Source organism: Azolla caroliniana, unplaced genomic scaffold, assembly GCF_043228905.1.
Source record: "Azolla caroliniana isolate FFs.n. ecotype wild unplaced genomic scaffold, voAzoCaro1.0.p SCAF_14, whole genome shotgun sequence".
Taxonomy (NCBI): domain Eukaryota; kingdom Viridiplantae; phylum Streptophyta; class Polypodiopsida; order Salviniales; family Salviniaceae; genus Azolla; species Azolla caroliniana.
Window position 1 is genome coordinate 18,951,067 of NW_028230449.1, and position 25,768 is coordinate 18,976,834.

Here is a 25,768-nt window from a genome sequence, read left to right on the forward strand (position 1 = left end):
GAAGGTGATCTGCTGATGGTGACCATAAGCTCTCCCTATCTCACCTACAAAGCCTCTACAGACAGCATGAGCAATCCATGTAAACAACCTCAGTGCAGGAAGCCCCCAGCTTTGATGGCCATTCATATATACTTCTTATCATGCTAGGCCTAGACTTGTATACTAGGTCAAGGATACATGCAGACACAAACAAGGATGGCAAAACAGCGGAGGTCTTTCTTCAGTGAGTAAAAACATAAGTTGTTATTATTGAAGGCATATGCAACCAAAATTTCTATTAATTTCCAGAAAATATTACACACTGCCAAAAACTTTATTAATTTCCAGAAAATATTACACCCTGCAAACATTTCTTTCAAAAAATGATGTGTCTATAATCACCAGAGACGGGAAATTCAACATCGCCCATCACGTACATTACAAAGCTCCAACTTTCAAGGGAAACAACCTGTGGTGATTTAAAACAGTTTTATCAAATTTATCATTTAAAACAATACACATTATTATCTAAGTGCAAATCTGTTACTTAATAGATACATAGATATCATGGTGTCTCCATTAACATTGTAATCATTTAAGGAGTGTACAATAGCTCTAACCTATAAAAATCAGCATTCAAATCAAACCTCTTCTTCTTTTTAAGTTGTAGCAGAAGAAATAGAGTTGTAATTTTGAAATTTAGACAAAATATTGGAAGAAAAGAAAGAAAAATATATAATGTCTTTTAAGAGGCCAAAATGACCTACGAGACTCAACACCAGATTACATCTGAAAACGTTGTCTCATCTTGGAGAACAATAAACCAAAATAAACATAGGTAAAGTAGCAAAACTGCCTAAAATACCAGATATTCCCATTAGATAAGACAGTAAAGTCCCAACTTGTGACTTACGTGAACTTCTGCCTTTGAAATATCTCCAACATGGGCAATCCAAGATGGACAGTTCTCCAAAGCAAGCACTTAGAGTGGTGCCTTCACTTGTCGAAAATAAGGGTGACAGAGCTACGGTCCAGATGGCATGGCCTATGTGCACAACAGCATGCTCTTTCCCAATATAAAGTAACTTCTGTTGAATGTGCCACTATCATGATTGGTCACACATTGACCAAGTCGTATGCATCCATACATGAGCATGACTTGAGCAGATGGCCATAGCATGGGAGTCATCAAGCCGATGGATAGGCATGATTCAGAAGATTCTCTACTTTGGATCATATATTTGCATTAAGAGCTATCAATGAGGAGGGTAGAGCCCATAACAAGACATATTTACTGTTGTTCTGTGCAAGGTTTTTGACACAGTTCATGATAAAAGAATTGATTAGTAGATTACAGGATTGGGGAGTTCGTCGGGAACTCCAGAAGCGGATCATCACACTTTGTCAGAAAATAGTTGGCAGAGTAGGAATTGAGCAGGGATAAAATCTGACTTATTGAAGTAAGTCAGGAATGCATGCTCCATCCGACATTCTTTGGACTCTATGGGGATGACATCTCTGATTATCTTGTGAGATGACTGGATAGAGGTATTCAGTTTGCAAGTCCTGGGCTACCAATTCTCTCAATGCAGAGGATACTGTGTGTATAGCAGGTCCTGGGATACCTATTCTCTAAATGTAGAGAATACTGTGTGTATATCAGACTCTCCCGAGGGATTTTAGCACTACTTCAATACAATTTGGACTGAGACCTATCAAAGAAGTTCACCTTGAATACAATAACTTAATAAGGGCCAATTAGCATATGCCTTACCCTGCCCTTTGTGACTCCAATACTGGATATGTTCCAGCAACCATACCTGACAGAGATTAATTTTCACAGGGTAATGGAGACACCATCCAGCCCAAGCCAGCCATCCAGCCATATAGATTCTCCGTGTCAAAACATAAATTGACTGGATATTATTTAACATTGTAAAGGAGACAGCTACTTTTATAAATTGATCAATAACACAACTTCTCCCTAGCCCTGAGACAATAAAGATAGTTTCAATTTTAAGGCCATTTAGAACAGCAGAATACACATACAAATTTCCTCAGATACCTGAAATAGTGTGAGAAATGATAAAGGAAATATGTCAAAAGCCAGAGCTCCATAAGCAGGGTTTGCACCTTTCTTCACATGCACCAAAAATTGAAGTTTAGTTCAATGTTGAATTATAATTTCCACCATCTATAATCAAACTGAAACTTAAATGTTGAGATTTTTTTTAAAAGTAAGTTTTGAAATAGAACAGCCATTTGTAATACCATAACAGCCTATATGATCATCCGGATATATTAAGAAAATATGGTATATGAGCAATATTGCTAACCGTCCTAGGCATAAAGCTAGGTACAGGATATGTACTGAATTCATGTAAGCTTTTGTCATTCAGACCAACTTTAATTTCCTTTCTCATATTGAAAGTTTGGTTTTACCAAAAAATAAACATTTCTAGCTAGTATATCCATGATCCTATGAAAAGGAAAATGATAGCATTGAATGAAGATGTCCATCCACCAGCTCCCAATCCTATGACAGGTTGCCAACATTACATATTAATACATCCAGATTCCTCTAGTGTCTGTTCCTGAACACCTCTTCATAAAGGACATCCTTTGCCAACCAATAGTTGATCCGACCACTAGGTGATGTATTCCATCAGATAATGCAGCTGTGCAATTAGGAAGCTAGCTGTGTTTGCTTATCGGACTCCTTGCATGCTAGGCTACCAATTTGGTGAGATTATACAACTAAACTGTATAATGACAGTGTGGGCCAAACTAGAGACCCGTGTTGTATGTGCCTAGCAGTAAGGTTGAGTGGGCCATATAGCAAGAAAACCTTGTTCGAACTGAAAATATCCCATTACATGTATCCATTTATCACTAATCATTAGAACTTTACATCATTGACACATTTATCCAATCCCTCTGAATTCCCAATTACAAAGATTACGCCACATTAAAAAAACATTATACCACATAACTTTACATGCAAAACAGATCCATACCTTGCAAACTTGATTGCTAGGGCATCTAAATCCTCTATCACTGAAGTGTGAACAATACGTAACAGGATAGGACTTTTGTAAATCACTTTTCCTTAGACACCTACAGAAAAGAAATAGAATTTTTTTTCCCAGGAACAAGTTTAATAAATCCTATTGTCCAATAACCTTATTTTTATGTGAAACTTTTGAATTCCCTTATAATGGAGAACCAAAAGAAAATGACTAAAAATTGCACCAAATGTTAGAATTAAATATAAATACCAACGTATATCATATGATATGAACCCAGTCTACTATTGTTCTTATATCAATATGTAGTTTCTTGCACCTAGCTTCAATACAACCCTATTACGTCAAGCACTGTCTAATGTGGTGATGATTTACAATCCTATTTCTTCACATGTGTTTTCTTACAATCAAGTATGCTTCAGATCCAACATAGCACTAGAAAGGTGGGAAACTATTTATACAGATCCTATGTTTCAATATCTATGATAATACAGCATCTAAAATGATGCTTACAAGTATCAAGTCGATAAAACCATTTCTACTGTTATTTCAACTCTAAACATGAAACAAAAATTCATCTCTCTGGTTTAACGCATGTAGATTTTAACACGAGTACTGTACATAACTTTATATAATTTTACAGAAAATTCTACCTGTATGCAAGATCAGAACCAAAGAACTGGAGCCCTACAAGTCCGTAAAAGAAAAGTAGTACAACTGAAAGCAGCAACACATCCTCCAATGGCTCCATGCTCCTATGAATGGCTTCAAAAATAGCCTAAAATATGACGGTAATTTAAGAGATCTGATTAAGAACATCAAAGCCTATAAAAAGAAAGAACATCAACAAGTATTAAAACACAAAGTCAAAGTCCTATTAGTGCCCACACGCAATATCGTCCAGGGAATACATATGAATGGCATCAGGACAGGGAGATTGCAGGGCTGGATGAACCTACAATATGGAGATGTGATATTCAGGTGTAGACCAATCTCCTTCCCCTTGTACTATAAAATGTGTATCTTAAGGGATCCACATTTTATGGATGACAGTTCAGTGAGGAAATTTTGATGCATTTGAAAGGGTTGAGAAGTTTCTCCAAACCAGCTGGTATTATGAAACCTCCTATTTGCAAAAACTAATCCAGGAAATAAAGGGCTTATGACATGTATTTACCCACCAAAATGAGAAAAGAAACGCATATTGAGCTCCCTGCTCAGTAGATGCAGTAGAGGTGACAAGATAAATTCTTCTTGGACATTCTCTGGCTTCTGCTAAACGACATAGCACCAATAATGAATACTTGAGAGGTACAAAATGCACCTCATGACAACATTTTCACGTCACTTTGCATGGGACAAGGAAATATTATGTTCTTGTTCCGACCAGATATGTGCATCCATGATATCAGTGTTTCCCACTAGAAAGATCTTAAGCAGTTATTGAATTTTGAACTCTTTTCTTTTCTCTTGCAAGTTTTGGCTTTGATGTTAATATTCTTCTTCAGGAAAGTGGCTAATAGGCAGCAGAGAATAGATTATTTGCTAGTTGGTGAGTTAGATCATGAAGACAAAAAGCATAATGATTTTATGGTGGTGAATAATTTCAAGCTTTACATAAATTTAAATCACTAACTCCTGTAAATGTTTTTGAAACACGGAACAAAAATCCTGGCAGCAGATAGCGTGCTGGAGCTTGGGAGAAAAATTTAGTAGATTAAATCATTTGTGAACATCAATATATGATGGGCTGGACATAAACTAAAAAACTTCATTATCTCTTCTTTAAACATTTGAATCTTCCATACTTGATTGGTAATCACATCCAAAGTATTGCACAAGTATACCCAACTCTGAAAAGAAAATAATTTTTCATCTTAACCAAAGGTAAATAAAAAATACTCACTAACACTTGGGTAAAGAAGTCGATATCACGTAATGTCAATAAAGCTCGAAACATACGTAATGTTAAGAATCGAAACGAATTGCTTTCATTGAAATAAGACATTGAAATAATATGGGCCCTAAAAAATGGTGCATCAAGTAGTTAGAAGATTGTGAGTTTACTTAAATCAAGCAAATATACCACCAAGTATGGTTGTTACCAAGAATCAATAACAGACAAAAAATCGATTTTATTGAATGAATTCCGTAAGAATGCTTTGGGCCCTTTGTATAGACCCAAGCAAGCAATCCGAAGCCCACACTCTATGCTGCCAAAAGCAAAAGAAAAACATGATATATAATGAAAAATAAATATTTATATAATGGCATATCCATAATCCAGAACAGAAGAAACCAGCCACATTCTAAAATTAGAAGGAGAAAGATAATTGATAGAATTCAATATGTATAAAGATGAAGTTACCTTTATAAAAACAGAAAATTCTAGGTAACAAAGATGTCTTTACAATGACATCTATTAAGAGACCAATTTCCAATTACATGATAGATCCCAAAACAATACAAATTTGTAAAAAATCATGACAGTTCCATACCTTAACCACACAATGGGCGAAAGGGATTTTATATACAAGTCCTCAAGGGACTGCCACATTAAATGTGGTTAGTGGAATCTACTCAATGATATCCACTCAAGTACAATTCTATCATAAGAATATCTAATATTCTTTGACCGCATTTACACTTGACAACTAACTAGATATCACAATCTAATTCTTCGTGTAACTAGATAGTTCACACGGATTACAATAAAGTGTGCTCATGCACTTTTTCACACATTGTGCTTTCTTCATAAGCACATGTTCACACGAGTTAAGCTTGATTCTCAACATGATATCTCTGTGTTAACCTAGGGTTAGAATCACTAATCAACGTTTGAGCAATGACCCAGAAAAATGGTCCAAATCCCTCCACAGCAAGGTAGTGAAGCATCCTTGGATGTCATAGTCTGTGCTACAGACTACGTGGCACGTCTCAGACTCTTGCTCTATTTGGCATATTTGACATATCTTTTTGTCCAAAGGTAATACCTCTATACCTACCTATCTCTATCTCCAGTTGATGTGATGAGGTGTGAATCTGCCCAACTGTGCATCTCAGTTCGTGAAATGAAATGTTCGATCAATATCTTCAAAAGGATTTATCAAGGTGTATTCTTAGTGTTGTCTACTGTTGAGAATCAAGCTCAACTCGTGTGAACATGTGCTTATGAAGAAAAGCACAATGTGTGAAAAAGTGCGTGAGCACAATTTCTTGTAATCCATGTGAACTATCTAGTTACATGAAGAACTAGATTGTGATTTCTAGTTGTCAAAGAATACCAAATATTCTTATGACAGAATCATACTCGAGTGCATATCTATGAGTAGATCCCACCAACCACATTTAATGTGGCAATCCCTTGAGAACTTGTATATAAAACCCCATTGGCCCATTGTGTTTAGTTGATGATCTTTAGTTGATTAATGTAACTTTCTCTTCAGTGCATAAGCTGACATCCCCGTACTGTGTTTTTTATTATTTCTAGTTTTTTCTTTAATTTGTTCTCTTGCTCACAAAAGGCATTGAGCATTTTTTTTCTAGAAAATGGTGTTTAGAAGATAAATTCTCATGAGTTAGCAGATCTTTTATGGTTACTATGTTGTCATCAGAACCGACAAATTCTCTGAGGCAACCAACATGGAAAATTGGATGAACAAGATCAAGACAATAGGTAGATGAACCAATACTTTTTACGTTTTATGAGTATGGAAAGCCTACAATAGAGTGGGGCTAATTTAGAACACTTACTCCTAGGTAAGGGTTTAGAATTAAGAGGGTACATGCAAGAAGACTTTTCTGTTAGGGTTAAGAAAATCACTAGTAAAGACTTGAGTCCAAAATTCGCTAGTAAACATAGAATTTCTATCACTAACTACATCCATCGGTAACCCATAAAACCAAACTAATTCATCAACAAATTAGTAAGCCAATTCATGAGTTGTTCATGTGCTTTTAGTTGGTATAAACCTGGCTAATTTTACTAGCTGATCGATAGCAATGCATATTGTGCCATGACCTCTTTGTGCTTGAGGGAAGCTAATAATGAAATATATAGATATACTTCCCCATTTATTATTAGGAATATTTAGGGGTGCAGAAGACCGATAGTATTTGCTGCCCAACCTAATTCACTTGACATTCCAAACATTTGATTACATAATTTCGCACATTATGATGTAAACATTTGTCGAGATTATGCGTGTTCATTGTATTCCAAGGTGCCCAAATTTGGTTGTAACATGACACTGGAAAAAAAAAATCCTATTTATGGCATCTTTACCAGATTCAGCTCTCATCCAATATCTTTTAAAGAAAATATCATGAAGGCATTTTCCTTGAAGTTGATCAAAAAGATCAGATTTTAATTTAGTGAAGTTAAGCATGTTAACCTCATGAATATGACTAAGAGCTTCAACAATTGAGTTCATTAAACCTTTGCAATAGTGAATGGAAAAGTAAGTCTCGGATGAGATTTGCCCATCAACCTTTAGGACCAACAAGATCATGTTGATCACAAAGTATTTTAAAGATTGGTGGTTTATTGTGATGACAAACGGTTTCCATACAAATAATGTCTCCAAGTTTAAGTGTATGAATGACTGAAAAAGCTATTTTCCTTGACCTGAATACCAACATTGAGTAGAATCAAGTTCTCTACACTCAAAGATATGGGTTAAAACTGACTTGGTAAAGAATGGCGCCAATTACATTATCACTAGTATTGGTTTCAACCTCGAAAGGTCTGGAGGGGTCAAGAAATGTAAGTATAGGAGCATTTTACCTTCTAAAAGTAAACAATGTAATCAAGTGTGAATACTACCTTATGTTATACCTTGGTTGTTGAATAACAAATTCGACGGAGAGAGCTTAGCCTCACCGTTTACATATTAGAGTCTTGACAGCATCTCAACATGCTATAATGGAGGGGGTAGTTAATCCCCTTTATATAGCTCATCATCTAAGGCTCCCAGACCACCATGTGTTCCCATGTGTCAAAGGTCCTTTTGGATTTACCCCAGCTCCTCGGATAACTGGTTAATCCAGTAAAATAAACTATAGAATTCATCCATAAGGTTATCCCTATAACAGCTTCCCTATCATAGGGCTTACAATAGATCGGGCAATAACAATTTGCCATGCACGTAGGACTGGGCCTCATGGACCATGACATCACCACCCTTGTCATCAGACTCTAGATTTCTATGGCATAATAGACCTTTGCTTGAGAGATTCAACCCAAAACCCAACAATCTCTATCTCTAATTGGTATTCAAAGAAAGAAAGAAGAAAGATATATTAACATCTTTTAAGAGGCTAAATTCGCCTATAAGACCAAACAAGAGATTACATCTTAAGTGTTGTCTCGTCTTTGAGAACAACAAATCAAAATCAAAATAAATATTACTCAGTAAATATAAAAGTAAATAAGATAAAAAGAGACGACGGAATCTGATTTTCGGCACATGTGAGATTCTCAACTTAGATATATTGTAACTTTTGTCTTCGAAAGATCTCTAGCATAGGTCGATCCAGAATGGAGAGGTCTCCGAAGTGAGGGAAGCACTTGCGATGGCAGGAGATAATGGCCTTTATATGTCGATGACAAGGGTGCTGAGGTCGTCATCCATGGGGCCAGCGCCTACTACGTGCACGACAAATTGCTATTGCCCAATCTATTGTAACCCCTTTGTTATGTCCTGGTCGGGAGCCCATTTGTGTATCCCTTGATTGTCTTGTAGCACTATTTTCCGAATCTACAATAAGGATGCACTTATTCACAATATCTTCTCACAAACCCACACCTATTCCCTACAGTATTAAAATTCTACTTTTCTTACTAAAAAGTGCACATCCGTATGTGCAGATCTATTTGGATCCCCCTAGTCCACACGAAAAGTAATATAGCATTTTCTTTCTCATTAGTGATTTTTCTTATCTTATTATTTACTATGCATCCACAACAAACAGAGTGCACCTGAAATATTTTTCTGAAATCAACAACATTCTCTAACCGATTCCATTCAAGATGAAAATACCTGAAAATTACGGTAAGAACAATATCGACATTGTTCAATTGTTTCATAGTTATCTGTGAATCTCTCAGAACTCCTCTTTTTGAAGCCTTTAGAATAACTATCACTACATGTAGATTGATTAACACGAAAATGATATATTCAGTTGTCCTGATGCATTGTCAAGGGTCACCTTTACTGAGCAATTCATTAGTAAATAAGATTTATAATTCCAGTGTATATCTTATCTGGTGGTTCAAATTTGTTTAAAAATCTCAACAAAATAAAATAAATGAGCCCAAGGATACATATTATAAAGTAACTGAAAAAGGAAAATTCGATTTGCGTTATATTTGTCCCATCGCCCAAAAGAACGCCCATGTACTTCAGCACCAGTGCCAACAGAGCTTCGTAGAGATTGATTCAGTAAGGCCTGCATATACACACTAGGTAAGATAATTCTACACATCGACTACTTTTAAAAATAAATTCCACAATGAGATTCAAGTGATAAGCTTTAAAAAAGACAAAACTGTGTTGATCTCTTGCATACAAGCCATGATTTAAACTTGCACTCATAAGAAAATCTACAGGTGCACTATTCAAGAACAAGACTGAAAGCAGTGCTTATAATCAACGAATCCCAACTACTAAACAATTTGTAACTTACTAAATTCTTTTTAACTGCTGCATAAGCTATTTTCCATCTTCTGTGTGGAACTGAGAGAGGTTTGGGGTGATAATTTGATGTAGGTACAACGGTCGGAATTTGCTTTTTAATAGTATCTTCTTCCAAAGCCAATGCTCCCAGAAAATTCTCGTCATGAGGGCGGATGGGTGGCAAATCATCTTCCCAAAGAGGATTTCTTTCAGCAAAATCAGGCTCCTCTTCAGGGTCAATTTCTCTCCTATACAAGCATGAGAGAATACATTGTTGGGTACTATATTTATGAATCACAGCAAACATCATCAAGTCAAATAACTAAGCAACCATTGGAATATTAGTATCAGAGTTGCGGCCCACAACAAGATACCACAAATGTTGAAATTAATGCATATAACTAGAATCCAAGTGTATGGAAAATATGTACATAATTGAGATTGAAATAATACCGCATTGTTGACACCATTATATGGATGGGTTAATTTAACAGGAATGTTTTATAGGTAGAATCCATGCCCACGGTAATATACACACGATACCCATTGAAAGAATATACAGGCTCAATTTTGAAATAAATTTTCTGGTTTTAATCTAACATGAATGTTTTATAGCTAGAATTAAGACTATGGTCAATGTATGCAATGCTATACATAACCCATGTTGATATAATACCACAATTGTTCAAATAATTTTTCCAGTGATTTAATTTAACATCAATAATTCATACCTAGAATCCAAATATAGGACCATAATATGGTATGCATAACCTTACTTGACATAACACCTCAATGATAGAAAACACTTCAGTGGGTTAATCTGACTTGAGTACTCACAATCTTCATCTTAACTTGAAATTTGACAATGAGAATGAATGTTTTATAGCTAGGATCCTAGAGTCAGGCCAATGTATGCATTGCTATGCAGTATGCATAACACACTTTGAGATAATCCCTCAAATGTTGAAATAATTCTTCAGGGGTTTAAACTACCATGAATTATCATACGCGAAAAACTGACTGTGAAAGTACCGATGGTACTATGCATAACCCACTTTGAAACAATAACTTAAATGTTGAAATAATTCTTCAATGGAACCATCATAATCTTCATCTTGACATGAAATTTTATAATGGAAGTTCACAGTGAAATTTGACGATAAGAATTTTGGTGCTGACAATGAAAAAAAAATTATAACAAAATTTGTCAATGATAGTTTTGATTATGAGGATGAAAATTGAACTAGACACTGAAATTTAAACACTGAGAATGGAATTGACAAAAATAAATTTCGTAATGAAAATGAGTTTTTTGACCAAGATAAATTTGGCAGCAAGAATGAAAATTTTACAGAGATAAATTTGATAATAAGAATGAGTTTTTAGGTCAATTTTTTGACAGGTGAAGCCAAAATTTTGGAAAAGGAAAATGGGAAAGAAGGAAAAACACAAAGATATTTGATTCAAACGAAACAAAAGGAAAAACAAAAACATATATTCTTTGGTCGCTATTTTGTATTTCTTACTTGGGTTCTGCTATTTTTGCGACAGCTTCATAGGCAGCGCCGACGAGGTCTTTCGCAGATTGAATCGAAATTCGCCTGCTAGGGCGTCGTCCCGAGGGATCTCTACTGTCCATCATGCAAGCGGTTTGTTTCCTGTGCACCGCAGAGTCCTTCTCTTCTCTTCTCTAGACTCTTCTCTAGACTCTTCTGAGGAGGACAGAGGCGAAAGGGGCTGAGCGAGCCATGCCTCGCAAATAACCGATGGAACCTTCACATGAAAACCTTCAAATACATACATATTTTCTCCTCTACCTTCTCTCTCTGGTTTCCCAAAATTACCCCAAATACCCCTCCCAGACAACCTTCATCTTTTTATTTTTATTTCTTTGCTTACGGTATTTTTTTTTGTTATTTTACCCAAATACCCCTCCCCCCAAAAACCATAAGTTTTTTTTTTTTGCTTTTCGTATTTTTGGTTATTTGCCAGTTTCCCAATTCGTTGATGATCAAAGCGGGCTTTGAGTTGCTTCCAGAGAGTTGATGGATTCTTGATGGAGAAATATTAATTTAGAAGGCTTACATCACGGTGATGAAGGATGAAGATGAATGCTTCCGCTCCCTTCTTCCTAACATTTGAGTTCTCACCATCATTAAATTTATCACTTATCGTATGAAGGAGATCTTTCGCCGTGAGATGGCCTTCAATATGAACCATCCAAGTCATATAATTGAACCCATCGAACGCAAGTGGCGGGAATAAGCATTTCTCTATTTGTAGAGCTTGAGAAGCCATGCTAATGGTAGCAATAAGGTAGATTTGTATAAGAGAATAATTAATTGCTATGGTAGAGGCTAATCGTGTTGATAACGTGTTATAGAATAGACTATTAAGCAAGCTCAAAGAGCGATTACATATTAATCCAGATCACTAATCACATATCAATATAATCTCTAGATAGAGCTCATAGGCTATGCTCGTCAGATATATATATAATGCCAAATTATTCAAATACATGAGTTTATGACCCACCAGATGATGGGATGCATGCATACTATTTACATCATGAAGTCTTGTTAACTAAAGCTTAAGACTAAGATAGGTATAACATGACTCATTACATGGATGAGTTCATAACACTCCCCCTCATCTCATCATCATTGTTTTAGCTCATCAGCTTTAATAATCTTCTAAGTCCAAGAGAAGGAATGTCCAGCCAATGTTTTGATGGAGGTAAACTTTTGGTAAAAATATCCACCAAGTTCTCGCTTGATGTAATAGGTTGAATATTGATATAATTATCATTGAGCTCACGAGTAAAGGAAAACTTGGGAGAAATATGTTTGATTCGATCGCCTTTAATGAAGCCCTTCTTGAACTGATTAATGCAAGCACAATTATCTTCATAGATAATTGTTGGCATAATTATCCCGATTAAGTGTTGTAACCATAGGCATTCTCAACTTGCTTTATGTAATGACAATATCTCAGCATGATTTGAAGATGTTGCAGCTAATATTTGCTTTGTCGATCGCCATGAGATCGTTGTGCCACCAACAAGAAAAACATAACCTGTTTGTGATCTGCCAACATGAGGGTCATATGAGAACCCAACAGCATAGTAACCGGTCAATTGACCATGCATAAAATTGTTGGTAAAGAAAAGACCCATATCTTTAGTGCCTCGTAAATATCAGAAAATCTGCTTAATTCCAGTCTAGTGTTGCCTGATAGGATCGTGATTATACCAAACCAGCAAATTGACAGTGGACGAAATGTTCGGACGCGTACAATTAGCCAAGTACATAAGTGCACCAACAATAGCCATGTAACGATATTGTGGTTCCAATGTTGACTCGTTAGAAGATCTTGGCCAAAATAGGTCACGAGAAGGATCCAGAGAGCGTACTACCATAGGAGTTCTAATAGAATGAGCTTGATCCATAGAAAACCGTTTTAATATTTTATTGATATAAGAGCTCTGATGAAGAAGAATTCCATTAGATTGGTGCTCAATCTAAAGACCCAAGCCGAATGTAGTTAAACCGAGGTCTTTCATTTCAAATTGGTGGCTAAGCATAGCAACGACATCTTCAATAGCATTGGATGTTCCAATAATATTGAGATCATCAACATAAATAGCGATGATGACCAATTCTCCGAGATGATGCTTGATAAATATGCAAGGAAAAATATCATCATTCTTAAATCCATGAGAAAGAAGATATTGAGAAAGATGTTGATACCACATACGACCGGCTTGTTTAAGTCCATAAAGTGACTTACATAACTTGATCAATGGATTGCGAAATTTTCCAAGTTGCATAGAGTTGCAAAGCTCTTCAGGTATCTTTGTGTATATATCTTTATCCAAATCACCATAAAGATAAGCAATAACCACATCCATGAGACGCATATGAAGACTTCGTTGACCAGTAAAATGAATCAACCAACGAAAACTCGTTGCATCCATAATCAGAGAATATGTATCAGTATAATTAATACCTAGTCGTTGCATGAAACCTTGAGCAACAAACCTTGCCTTATAAAGAATAACTTCTCCTTTATCATTATGCTTCCGCATAAAAACCCAACGATAGCCAACATGTGTATGACCAATATGCATCTCTTGAATTTTACCAAAAACTCCTCGTTTGAGATGACTATTTAGCTCAACTTGAATAGCTTCTTTCCACTTATCCCAAAACGGAGATGTTTTTGCTTCTTGAATAGTTTGAGGATTTGATTCGTTCATGAAAGTTGTTGTCATGAGTTGATGGGAAGAGTAAACATGATATAATGACAGTCGTAATCGGATAAGGTGCATTGCATGAAGTACTACATGTCCCCATGTTGAACTAGGCAAATTTGATTTGAGAAGAATCGGCCGCACAATTACGATAGATTCGCAATAGAGAATAAATGTTGTTGACGTAAACTCGACAACATTGTTCATCTTAATCGACTTAATTGGAAAATCTAGGAATTGAGCACACAACTTGATGATAAGGGTGAGGAGTCAAGGCAACACCATGTTGCGAGTAGAAAGAAGTGTGACGTGAGAAAAACACAATGAAGCATCTTTGACTCCCATGTCATGAGGTGGTATCCATTGCATCGCACATCTGCAAATGCAAGAAGATTTCTTAGCGAGGTAGGCACATAGATAGCATCATGTATTTCCAAGAAAGTGCCACTTGGAAGTTGGATAGTGGTGAGGCCTCTTCCTTGTCCATTACAAGAACCAACTATAGTCTTGATGTCGAAAGGGGCTTGATCTTTAATATGATGAAAGAATTCTTTATGACATAGAATAGTGTGTGTTGAGGCACAATCAATAAGACAAAGAAAATGGCTTGTATGTAAATCAATCATATGGGTTTCAGTCATGTTATCTTCGGGCCCGAATTCCAAAGGTTGATCCATAAAATTATATTCCATTATTGGAATTTTATGGTGAGATCATTGATGTTTTTGCTACCATATTAGCCTTTGGTTTCCTATCTTGACCTTTCTTGCCATACTTCTAGTAAAGATCAACATGAAACTTAGAAGTTGAGCAAGTATTTGCACAATGCCCTCGTAAACCACATCGAAGACATGAATTCGATGAAGGCTTATCTTGACTTGACTGTGATTGATGGTGCATTGGCTTGACTTGATTACTTGTAGGATATTGATTCCTTTGTTGATTTCTTCGTCCTCTTCCTCGACTCTGTTATATGGGTGTTAATAATAATGTTGTCGTCTAGAATAATTACTCTCGACATGCGTCAAATCCTTGAATTGTAGAGGAGCCGCAAGTTGGCTAACTGGATGAAGATTGTCATTCTCGAGGAGAACTTGGTCATGTTGCTCAGCGACAAGAAGTGCAAATAAAAGTTCAACATAGGTTTTAAAATCACGATTATGATATTGTTCGGAAAGATTAAAATTTGAGGGATGAAAAGTACTTAACGTTTTATTGATTAGATTCGCCTCTTTAACAAGGTTATCATGAGCACAAAATTTAAGTTTTAAAACGATACCAAATAGTGAGGATTTATATTCAACAACTGTCTTGAAATCTTGTGTTAATAATTAGGTACTTAAGCAATGGTTAATTAGTACCTAATTATGTGATTAAGTTAAGTAGCGGAAGGTTATGTGATATGTGTGTGAGAGGAAGAGAGAGAGGAAGATACACTTATGAACAATAATATAAATAGGGGATGATTAACCAGAGTGTATATTAAAAAGCGTCATCAAATACAAAAATACCACAATGAGGTATATATACATCTCATATGCAAAGGTGCACATGTGTGAGTAGAATATAGGTACAATGGTACTGTAAGTCCTATATTAAATGAACATGGGAGTGGAGTATTAAATCTAGTTGAGCTTGATATCTCAACAAGAACAATTCGTTGATGATCAACGCGGGCTTTGAGTTGCTTCCAGAGAGTTGATGGATTCTTGATGGAGAAATATTATTTCTGAAGGCTTACATCAAGGTGATGAATGATGAAGATGAATGCTTCCGCTCCCTTCTTCCTAGCATTTGAGTTCTCACCATCATTAAAATTATCACTTATCGTATAAAGGAGATATTTCGTTGTGAGATGGCCTTCTATATGAACCATCCAAGTCATATAATTGGACCCATCAAACGCAAGTGACGGGAATAAGCATTTCTCTATTTGTAGAGCCTGAGAAGCCATGCTAATGGTAGCAATAAGGTAGATTTGTATAAGAGAATAGTTAATTGCTATGGTAGAGGCTAATCGTGTTGATAACGTGTTATAGAATAGACTATTAAGCAAGCTCAAAGAGCGATTACATATTAATCCAGATCACTAATCACATATCAATATAATCTCTAGATAGAGCTCATAGGCTATGCTCGTTAGATATATATATAATGCCAAATTATTCAGATACATGAGTTTATGACCCACCAGATGAGGGATGCATGCATACTATTTACATCATGAAGTATTGTTAACTAAAGCTTAAGATTGAGATAGATATAACATGACTCATTACATGGATGAGTTCATAACAATTTGTTTTTATTCACCATATTTTGGTTATTTGTTAGTCTCCTCGATTTACCCAAATATTCCCCTCCCCATAAAACCTTTGTATATTGTTTTTGCTTATCGTATTTTTGGTTTTTTTTTCTGGTTTCCTCAAATTACCCAAATACCCCTCAACATCTACCCTTCACCACCAATGTCTCTTTCCCATTTCTAGCCACCCACACGCACACGTCCAATATATATCGTCTTTTGTCATCATTTGCCTCTTTATATTTCCTCATAAGGAGCTTCTCTGATGATGTATCTTTAAAGTGTAGGACACGTTGTGAACCCAAACTCGTGGGTTCTATCTAATCCTTGCTTTTTCACATGTTTTTTGTTGCGTCGTATCTTTCATATACGAAACCACATGTCACATTAATGTGCTTGACTAACCAACAACCTCACAACATCCAAATGGTTGACACGACTATCTTGAGCAACTATGGAGTTTCTGATAAATCCATTAGCCATTCATTGCTTATAAAAGTGTGTACGAAGGCCATCGAGCTTTCTCTTTTTGAACCATTGCTTGATGTATGAACAAAGACACGACGGTGTTGATAAACTCATTACCCACTTTTTTTAAAACACGAAGTTAATTACATAAAATATCATTCACGTTACTTCGGGGTATCTTGGTAATAGTTTTTAGAAATTCGAGGGCTTTTCTTTGTTACAAAGTTGGGGTCCTTTGGGTTTTTTTGTCCCAGGGCTATGGGACCAAAGCGAAAACATTTCACATGGTGTGTGGAATGATATAAGTAGCTCTTGATGTGTTTCTTTGTTGCGAGATTGTAGATTGGGAAGTGAGGAAAGAAATTATAGAGAAGATATAAAAAATGAGAGGACCTTGAATCTTTTGAAAGAGTTTTGGTAATGTCATGAATACAAAATCATCACAACACGATAATAAATGGATATTATTAGGTCATGAACGGAGGGGTAAGACAGACACATTGCTATTGTCATCCTAAGATGCAAACTGAAAAGAATACAAAAAGATTAGATAGAGTATGGCAACGCAATGGGAACATACATAGTAATGAGTTTGGGTAAGTATATATTATATGTAGAGTGTCTACATGGATGTATAGACATGAGAACATCATACCAAGTTTACCAACAATAAGAATACTTGGTATAGTTATATGTTTCGCGCAACCATTGAATCAATGCATACATTTCATGTTGGATTGTAATAATCTTCTATAATTGTGTTTAATTTAAGATGACATTGTTATGAGTGTCAAATGTTTGTTACATGTTTTTTACTTTATTGAACATATTAATAGGAAACGTGTTATGTCTTTTTTATTTATTCAACATATTATATATCACGAAATCTTGAAACTTCAATTGTTCACACCATGCATGGTAACTTGTCAATTAAACCTTTTAACACAACTTGATATGGCATGCATATATACATATGTTCATGAATGTTGGTAGGTGTTCTCCTCCTCCAAGGCAAGTTAGACCCTACTTGAAGCAATTTAAGAGAAAATTGGCATCGTGCATTGAAAGAGAGATTATTAATGTCTCGCTCATCGAACTTGGCAAAAGAATGCACCAAAAGATAACAACATGACAACATGCATTAGAACTACCTTTTAAATTATACTTACTACATGGTAAAAATGACAATGCCAATATTGCCAACCCATGTGCGAATGTAACAACGTGTTCTCCCAAACAAAAATGCGCGAAGAGTAGTTATGATAACCACAATATCAAGCCCTAGAACGAAAAACACGACAAACCTTTTATACTCAATGATGCGAAACACATGTTGTACAACAACATTGTGATGTTTACGGATTTAAACTTAAAATTTCGAGTGACAAGTCAAAAAACAATAAATGGTGGGACATAACAAATCTCCTAGTATAATGTAAAAAGGCAATACTTTTTTTCACCCGATGGTCTTGTTGGAAAAGACACTCACTTCCCCACAATATATTCTTATGAGGAGCTATGCAAGTATGTATGTTTCGTTGGGAGGGAGCAAAGCAAAAATGATACAAACACATAGGATGCAGGCAGTTAGTAACAAAGCAAAAACGATACAAACACATAGGACACAAACATGGACACCACAGACACAGAACAAACACGAGCATGGAGACGAACATGCATGTGGGCGTGGACACGAACATAGACACACGAACAAGAACACAAACATGGAACATGGAACATGGGCACGAACTTGGATATAGATATGAACACGAACAGAGGACATATGACACATACACAAACACGGACACGAACATGGACACGGACATAGGACACAGATTACGAACACAAACATAGGAACAAACCCCGCACAAGACACAGACACGAACACAAACACAGACACGAACACAGGACCTTGACATGGACATAGACACGAACACAGACATAGGACACAGGTTACGAACACAAACACGAACACGAACACGAACACAAACATAGGAACAAACCCGGCACAAGACATAGACACGGACACGGACACGGACACGGACACAGACACGGGACCCTGACATGGACATAGACACGGACATGGACATAGGACAACAAGAGATGAGAGGAGAGAAACCAAAATAAATGAAATTAAAAACCTAAAAAAAAAGCCCCCAAAAGGACGGACAAAGCTTTTTTGGGGGGGGGGGGGGGGTTGACGACGTGGCAGCTCGTCCACGTGGACACTCCACGTGGCCTCTGGCTTCGCCTTCTTTAAGCTGGGTTCTGTTTGTTCTCTCTTCTGATCTGTGCTTCTCTCCCCTGTTTCTGGGCGGCGCTGTGCAGTACCCGAGTAATTGCTTCATCTTTCAAGCCCTAATCCTAACCCAAGCAATCCTGGAAACCCTAAATTTACAACCCTAGACCCTAATTCTAAACCCTAAACCCTAAACCCTCGAACCAAACCAAATCCTAACCTTACCACAATACCCAAAATCCCAAAACTTTAAATCCTAGATGCCAAACCCGAAACCCTAATATCTCTTCAAGAATCAGAGAACTGCCCTCAGTTTCCCCCCTGAATAGCGTTCACATGCTCACATTGTTCCCAAACTTGAATTTAATTGATTCCTCTTCTTTGTCCTCCAGCTCGCCCACTAATAACGCTTCTCGTCTTGTCATCAGAGATAATAGTCTCCACCGAAGCACAATCAAACTCGTCTCGTCTTCTTCGTCTTTCTTTTATCCCAGAAGAAGGTCTCCTTCGGCAGCTACTTGTATCACATATTCTTCATATAGGCGGATCTCCAGAGAAGTCTCCACAATGGGTAAGTGATTATCCATTTAGATTAGATCTAATTGTCTAAGTTAGCATCTTTACACGTGCCCTCTATTTTCTTGCATGTTTATATAAGTGGAGTCTCCGTATGAGCATAGATATTAATCGTACTTGAATGGAGTCAAATTGGCCAAAGATAGTGAGTCATGGAAGATTTATGGTCTTGGACATGGACCCAGATAATAATATTATGTGGAACCAGTCAAGACAAACATAGTCATCTCCACTCATGCATCTTGTTGCGTGGTCAATGTTTCTTTGTATATGGACTAGTTTCTTGCTATGCGTGAATGAATATATATGCTAATGTAGTTAATTAAGCCAAAGATAACTGGGCGACAGGATTTGTATGGCTGTAGGATACATATGGTTCCTATCATACATTGATGGAGTTAACCACTTCAAGGGAAGGCCAATGGAGCAATCTGGATATCTTTGTTCTTAGATATAGGCCGGTTGTGAGGTAGTGTGCATTCTTACACTAAATGGGGATAACAAGCTGCCATGATCAGGCACAGTTTGGGATAGCTATTTTTGTGGATATAGACATAAACTAATGGAGGTAATTAGGCCATAGATAGGCGAATCAAACATTGGGCTAGGCACAGTCTAGATTAATGTTATCTTTTGGACCTAGAGCTTTGATTATATGTCTCATAAGGTATTCCTTATCTTTTGGACATAGGCCTTCCGTTGATTGGTATAAATAAGGAATCAGGATCATGAGCTCTCATTTAATAATACATTGATGGAATCAATTAGGCCAGAGATATTTGATTAGTGATTAATTATTGTGGGTCAGGCATAAACTTTATAATTGTGGCCTTTTGGACATAGTCCTAGGATTAACTGATTTAAGGCCTCATGATCTATTGTGTAATCATACATTAATGGAGGCAATTTGGTGAGAGATAGGCCAATGGGGCATTTGATCAGGCATTGCATGGATAGCTATGGTCTTTGATGTAGACATAGACCTTCTCTAATTTTTTATTAATCATTCTTTAATTAAGCTCAATCATTGATTAGATACTAAAATTCTTACAAGTTCTCTTGACAGCTTCTGAGAATCCATTCGGCTACACATTGACTGACCTGCCCAATCCAGAGGGTGGGAGCTATGGCAAATACTTTAGCATCACAGCTTTGAATGATCCTCGCACAGGTAAATCCCCCCACCCCCCCTCCCCCCCAAAGAAAAACAACCAACAACAACAACAAGAAGAAGCTAGTTTTTTCCTTCCCAATGCACACTTTAATTACTGTAAATCGCAACAATCGTGAAAGAGTGCATTTATATATTTTCTGTTTGGATCTTCGGTGGTATAGAGACTCTTCCATTTTCCATCAAGATATTGTTAGAATCCGCAGTAAGGAATTGCGACAATTTCCAAGTGATGAAAGAGGATGTAGAGAAAATCCTTGATTGGGTAAATACTGCACCAAAACAAGTTGAAATACCTTTCAAACCTGCCAGAGTTATTTTACAGGTTAGTCCTTTTTTATTGTTAAACTATCTTGTCCATTGGAAAAGGGCTTCTGTATGACATAAAATTGAAATTGGAGTTTGTATTATACCATAACCTAGTTTTGATTGAGTCTAATGCATTGAAACAGGTCCTGTATGTAAGGTGTCCTTATATACCCTATTCTGACATAAATGCTTATGGATTTATACCAAATATACCCAGAAGTGTTTCTTATTTCTTTACAGGATTTTACAGGAGTTCCAGCTGTTGTTGACCTTGCGGCAATGCGAGATGCCATCAAAAGGCTAGGAGGGGATGCAAACAAAATAAATCCTTTAGTGAGTGCTTATATATTCTGCTATTTATCTTTCTTACCAAAAGTAAATTGCATAAACGGACATACATATGCATGCATATAAATTTGTAGATGTTAAAATTTTCTTGCCAAATTGAATTCGTATATCCTGATATGATGTCTTTGCAAAAAAAAAATTCTGTGTTGTCATGATTTGTTAATATACAGGTACCTGTTGATCTTGTCATTGACCATTCTGTCCAAGTTGATGTTGCACGAGTGGAGAATGCTCTCCAAACAAATATGCAGTTTGAGTTTGACAGGAACAAAGAGCGATTTGCCTTTTTGAAGTGGGGGTCGGGTGCGTTTAAGAACATGCTTGTTGTTCCTCCTGGATCGGGTATCGTGCATCAGGTAAAGCACTCAAAGAGTTCATGTTTATTAGTTTCTTATGCCTGATAATGGAACATCAATGAATGGGCCATTGTGGTAGCATTAAATTGCAAAAACCATTTGTATATTATTGGCACACTTGAATGGAAACATCTTGTTGATTGATGTAATGGGATTTCAAGAGGGTTTAATCTACGGCAAGATTGGACACCGGCTATTGTAATGGATAGGTGAATCTGGAGTATCTCGCCAGAGTGGTCTTTAATAAGGATGGATTTCTTTACCCGGATAGTCTTGTTGGCACGGACTCTCACACCACAATGATAGATGGGCTTGGGGTTGCTGGATGGGGAGTTGGTGGTATTGAAGCAGAGGCAACAATGCTTGGTCAAGTAAGTTGACATTGTTAATTGTAGTTCAATGCTTGCGAAAACAAGTTAGTTTCTACTAACCAGTTGTGTGTATATAATATTACTAGCTGGCATATATCTGATGCTTATGGTTGTGCAATTTGGAAATTTCTTGTAGCCCATGAGCATGGTCCTTCCTGGTGTTGTGGGTTTTAAATTGAATGGAAAATTACAGACCGGGGTTACGGCAACTGATTTAGTACTAACAATCACCCAAATGCTTAGGAAACATGGGGTAGTTGGCAAGTTCGTGGAGTTCTACGGTATTGTTTAAACACTTTCTTAGCAATAATTCAACTGCGTTATCCTTCTTGATTGCATTTTCCTATGGTATGACACGAGTCTTATTAAAATGCAGGAGAAGGAATGACTGCATTGTCACTAGCAGACCGTGCCACAATAGCAAATATGTCTCCAGAATATGGAGCGACAATGGGCTTCTTCCCAGTTGACCATGTAACGTTACAATACCTAAGGTTAACAGGAAGAGATGAAGAAAAGGTTTGTTTATCTACAGCTGATTCTGTGTGTTTCAACTGTGCTGGTACTTCTTTCACATAAGCTAAATGAGTGTTTTCAAGTAGGTTAAGATGATTGAGGCATACTTACGTGCCAACAAATTGTTTATTGACTACAATGAGGTTAGAATTTGAATTTGAATATTTTTGTTCTTGTTAACTAAGAAAAACAGTTTGAGTTGAGAACATTGTTGAGTTGCAGCCTATAGTAGAGAAGACATATTCATCGTACCTGGAGCTGGATCTTGCAATGGTAGAACCTTCTGTTTCCGGACCTAAACGGTAATTGTAAAATGGAACATAAGGGGAACTAAGTAGCAGCGCTGCCATATTTGTTACCTGAAGGATGATGTACAAAATCAAGAGCTTTCTTCATTACAGGCCTCATGATCGAGTCTCACTGAAGGAGATGAAGGCTGACTGGCAATCCTGTCTCGACAACAAAGTTGGGTTCAAGGTAAGACCTTTTTTACAAATGTTTTGACACCAAAATTACCATTACATGTCCTAAATGGAACAATTTGGTGGTGCTTACAAAATATGTGGCGTGAGTTTTCACAGGGTTTTGCTATTCCCAAGGAGCATCAGGGTGCAGTTGCAAATTTCTCATTTAGTGGCAACCCTGCAGAATTGAGACATGGTGATGTTGTGATAGCTGCAATCACTAGCTGTACAAATACATCTAATCCAAGTGTCATGTTGGGAGCTGGTCTTGTTGCGAAGAAAGCATATGAGTTGGGTCTAAAGGTATATATTGCGTTTATATACCTAATATTTGACACTCAATATAGTTATGCAAAATGTTTCTTAAATAGTTATTTCTCTATAAATGTGAGGGTTCAGGTGAAACCTTGGGTCAAGACAAGTCTAGCTCCTGGCTCCGGAGTAGTCACAAAATATTTAAATAAGAGGTTCTTGCAAATCTAACATGAAATCTAAAGTTAAAAATGCTTTTTATCTTTGTTTTTTTTCTGTATATAAGTGGTTTCTTGGATTTGCAGTGGGTTAGACAAGTTCTTGAATATGCAAGGGTTTAGTTTAGTTGGTTATGGTTGTACTACCTGCATAGGCAATTCCGGAGAGATACATGAGTCTGTGGCAGAAGCAATAACTGATAATGGTAAACGGTTCTCTACCATAGAAGCTTTCTTGCAAGCTCCTGTCTAAGAGTTTTATCAAAGTGAATTACCTTATATGCAGATATTGTTGCTGCCGCCGTCCTTTCTGGAAATCGTAACTTCGAGGGCAGGGTTCATCCATTAACTCGAGCAAATTATTTAGCTTCTCCACCTCTAGTGGTGGCATATGCTCTTGCTGGAACAGTGAGTTTTGGTGAAATAACATCAATCAATCACATTTTTAGCAATGCTAAACATTGCTATTTCTATTTTTATTGTATATTATAATACGGTAGGTTAACATCGATTTTGAGAAGGAGTCTATTGGTACTGGAAAAGATGGAAAAAGTGTGTTCCTTAGAGATATTTGGCCTTCAAGCGAGGAAATTGCTGAGGTAGGGAAAGAGTTTTGTAAATAATGCTTTGCCAGGAAAGAAGAATGGAGCAAGATTTTTGAAAGAGCATATTTTGGATGCAGGTAGTGCAGTTATCCGTATTGCCAGATATGTTCAAGTCTACATATGAATCTATCACCATAGGAAATCCTATGTGGAATGAACTACCTGCCCCTTCTGGTGCTCTTTATTCATGGGACGAGAATTCTACATATGTTCATGATCCACCTTTCTTCAAATCCATGTCTCTTCAGCCTCCGGGTGCACATGGCGTGAAGGATGCATTTTGTTTGCTCAACTTTGGTGACAGTATTACGACTGATCACATCTCTCCAGCTGGTAACATCCACAAAGATAGTCCTGCTGCCAAATACTTGATAGAGCGCGGTGTAGATAGGAGAGATTTCAATTCCTATGGAAGCCGTCGTGGCAATGATGAAATAATGGCAAGGGGAACATTTGCAAATATTCGCATTGTGAACAAATTTTTGAAGGGGGAAGTTGGTCCTAAAACTATCCATGTGCCCTCTGGAGAGAAACTTTATGTCTATGATGCTGCAATGGTAAGATATCAGTCTTATTGTTACTTTTGTCTCCAACACGTCTTACTTTTTTTGCACTTACAAAACATGGAGAATGATTGTATGCAGAAATACAAAGCAGATGGCGTTGATACAGTTATATTAGCAGGGGCTGAATATGGTAGTGGAAGTTCAAGGGATTGGGCTGCAAAAGGCCCTTACCTTCAGGTTATTTCCCACTTCTGACATATGTGGGGTTTGAAAGTTTGGTTGCTCCAGTTCTCACTAGTATATGTACCCTTTGCTGTATGTATATATGGTTTAGGGAGTTAAAGCAGTAATTGCAAAGAGTTTCGAGCGCATACACCGAAGTAACTTAGTGGGAATGGGGATTATTCCCCTGTGTTTCAAGCCTGGTCAGGATGCAGACTCCATTGGCCTGACAGGGTATGAAAGATACACCATAGATCTTCCCTCTGATATCAAGTTGATTACGCCTGGACAGGATATTGAAGTGGTTACTGATACTGGAAAGAGTTTCATTTGCACTCTTAGATTCGACACTCAGGTAAAAAATGCTGGATATTGAATGTATTGGCTTTTCTCTTTTGTAGTCTTCAGCAGAATTTTAATTGATTGGTCTCTGGATTTGAATCTTTACTATTGAATCTCATCCCCAGGTGGAACTGACCTACTTTGAGCATGGTGGTATACTTCAGTATGTGCTCAGACAACTTATTTGACTTGTCCACAATGATCGAGAGAGCGATTTGTGATGTTGATGATTTTGGGTCAGAGAGGAGCAATGTGCAAAGCTAAGAAGTCTTAATCGCGTTTTTGGCTAATAAAACTACAACGATAATGCTGTAGTAATTTGTTTTTGGCTAATGAAACTACAATGACAATTCTGTAGTAATTTGTCAACTTGCATAGTTGTTTTATTGTGTTTTTGGCTAATAAAACTACAACGATAATGCTGTAGTAATTTGTCAACTTGCGTAGATGGTTTATTGTGTTTTTGGTTAATAAAACTACAATGATAATGCTCTAGTAATTTTTCAACTTGCATAGTTGTTTTATTGTGTTTTTGGCTAATAAAACTGCAATAAATAATAAATAAT

At 36.8% G+C, this 25,768-nt stretch overlaps 2 protein-coding genes across 7 annotated transcripts in view; one reads left to right on the forward strand and one right to left on the reverse strand.

The window, feature by feature from the left end:
- LOC147855744 (uncharacterized) overlaps positions 1–11,375 on the reverse strand; it is a 31,960-nt gene extending 20,585 nt beyond the window's left edge. For 3 of the 6 annotated variants that reach the window (XM_087330233.1, XM_087330237.1, XM_087330238.1), the window contains exons 1-11: positions 11,209–11,375; positions 9,693–9,930; positions 9,331–9,455; positions 9,047–9,193; positions 5,111–5,218; positions 4,912–5,029; positions 3,659–3,783; positions 2,997–3,096; positions 2,045–2,116; positions 1,800–1,895; positions 382–448 (exon numbers count right to left, since the gene is read on the reverse strand). In XM_087330233.1, coding sequence (XP_087186359.1) covers positions 382–448; positions 1,800–1,895; positions 2,045–2,116; positions 2,997–3,096; positions 3,659–3,783; positions 4,912–5,029; positions 5,111–5,218; positions 9,047–9,193; positions 9,331–9,455; positions 9,693–9,930; positions 11,209–11,324 — 1,312 coding nt within the window. In that variant the 5' untranslated portion in view covers positions 11,325–11,375. The remainder of the gene's footprint in view (positions 1–381; positions 449–1,799; positions 1,896–2,044; positions 2,117–2,996; positions 3,097–3,658; positions 3,784–4,911; positions 5,030–5,110; positions 5,219–9,046; positions 9,194–9,330; positions 9,456–9,692; positions 9,931–11,208) is intronic. The other 3 variants (XM_087330234.1, XM_087330236.1, XM_087330235.1) reach the window with 3 other exon arrangements.
- Positions 11,376–19,148: 7,773 nt separating this feature from the next.
- Positions 19,149–25,571, forward strand: LOC147855745 (aconitate hydratase, cytoplasmic-like). Its single transcript, XM_087330038.1, has 20 exons — positions 19,149–19,517; positions 20,589–20,693; positions 20,858–21,018; positions 21,243–21,335; positions 21,521–21,706; positions 21,916–22,077; positions 22,214–22,358; positions 22,454–22,596; positions 22,680–22,736; positions 22,816–22,895; positions 22,995–23,070; positions 23,175–23,360; positions 23,457–23,524; positions 23,615–23,733; positions 23,814–23,935; positions 24,028–24,126; positions 24,210–24,689; positions 24,777–24,875; positions 24,973–25,215; positions 25,328–25,571. The coding sequence occupies exons 1-20, from the start codon at positions 19,283–19,285 to the stop codon at positions 25,388–25,390; spliced, it is 2,922 nt and encodes a 973-aa protein (XP_087186164.1). The 5' UTR covers positions 19,149–19,282; the 3' UTR covers positions 25,391–25,571.
- Positions 25,572–25,768: the final 197 nt, after the last annotated feature.

Coding starts and splice junctions, on each gene's coding strand:
- LOC147855745 (XM_087330038.1), top strand. CDS start 19,283: ATGCTCACATTGTTCCCAAACTTGAATTTAATTGATTCCTCTTCTTTG. Junction 22,737..22,815: donor TGTTTATTGACTACAATGAG/GTTAGAATTTGA, acceptor GTTGAGTTGCAG/CCTATAGTAGAGAAGACATA. Junction 23,361..23,456: donor CATATGAGTTGGGTCTAAAG/GTATATATTGCG, acceptor GTGAGGGTTCAG/GTGAAACCTTGGGTCAAGAC.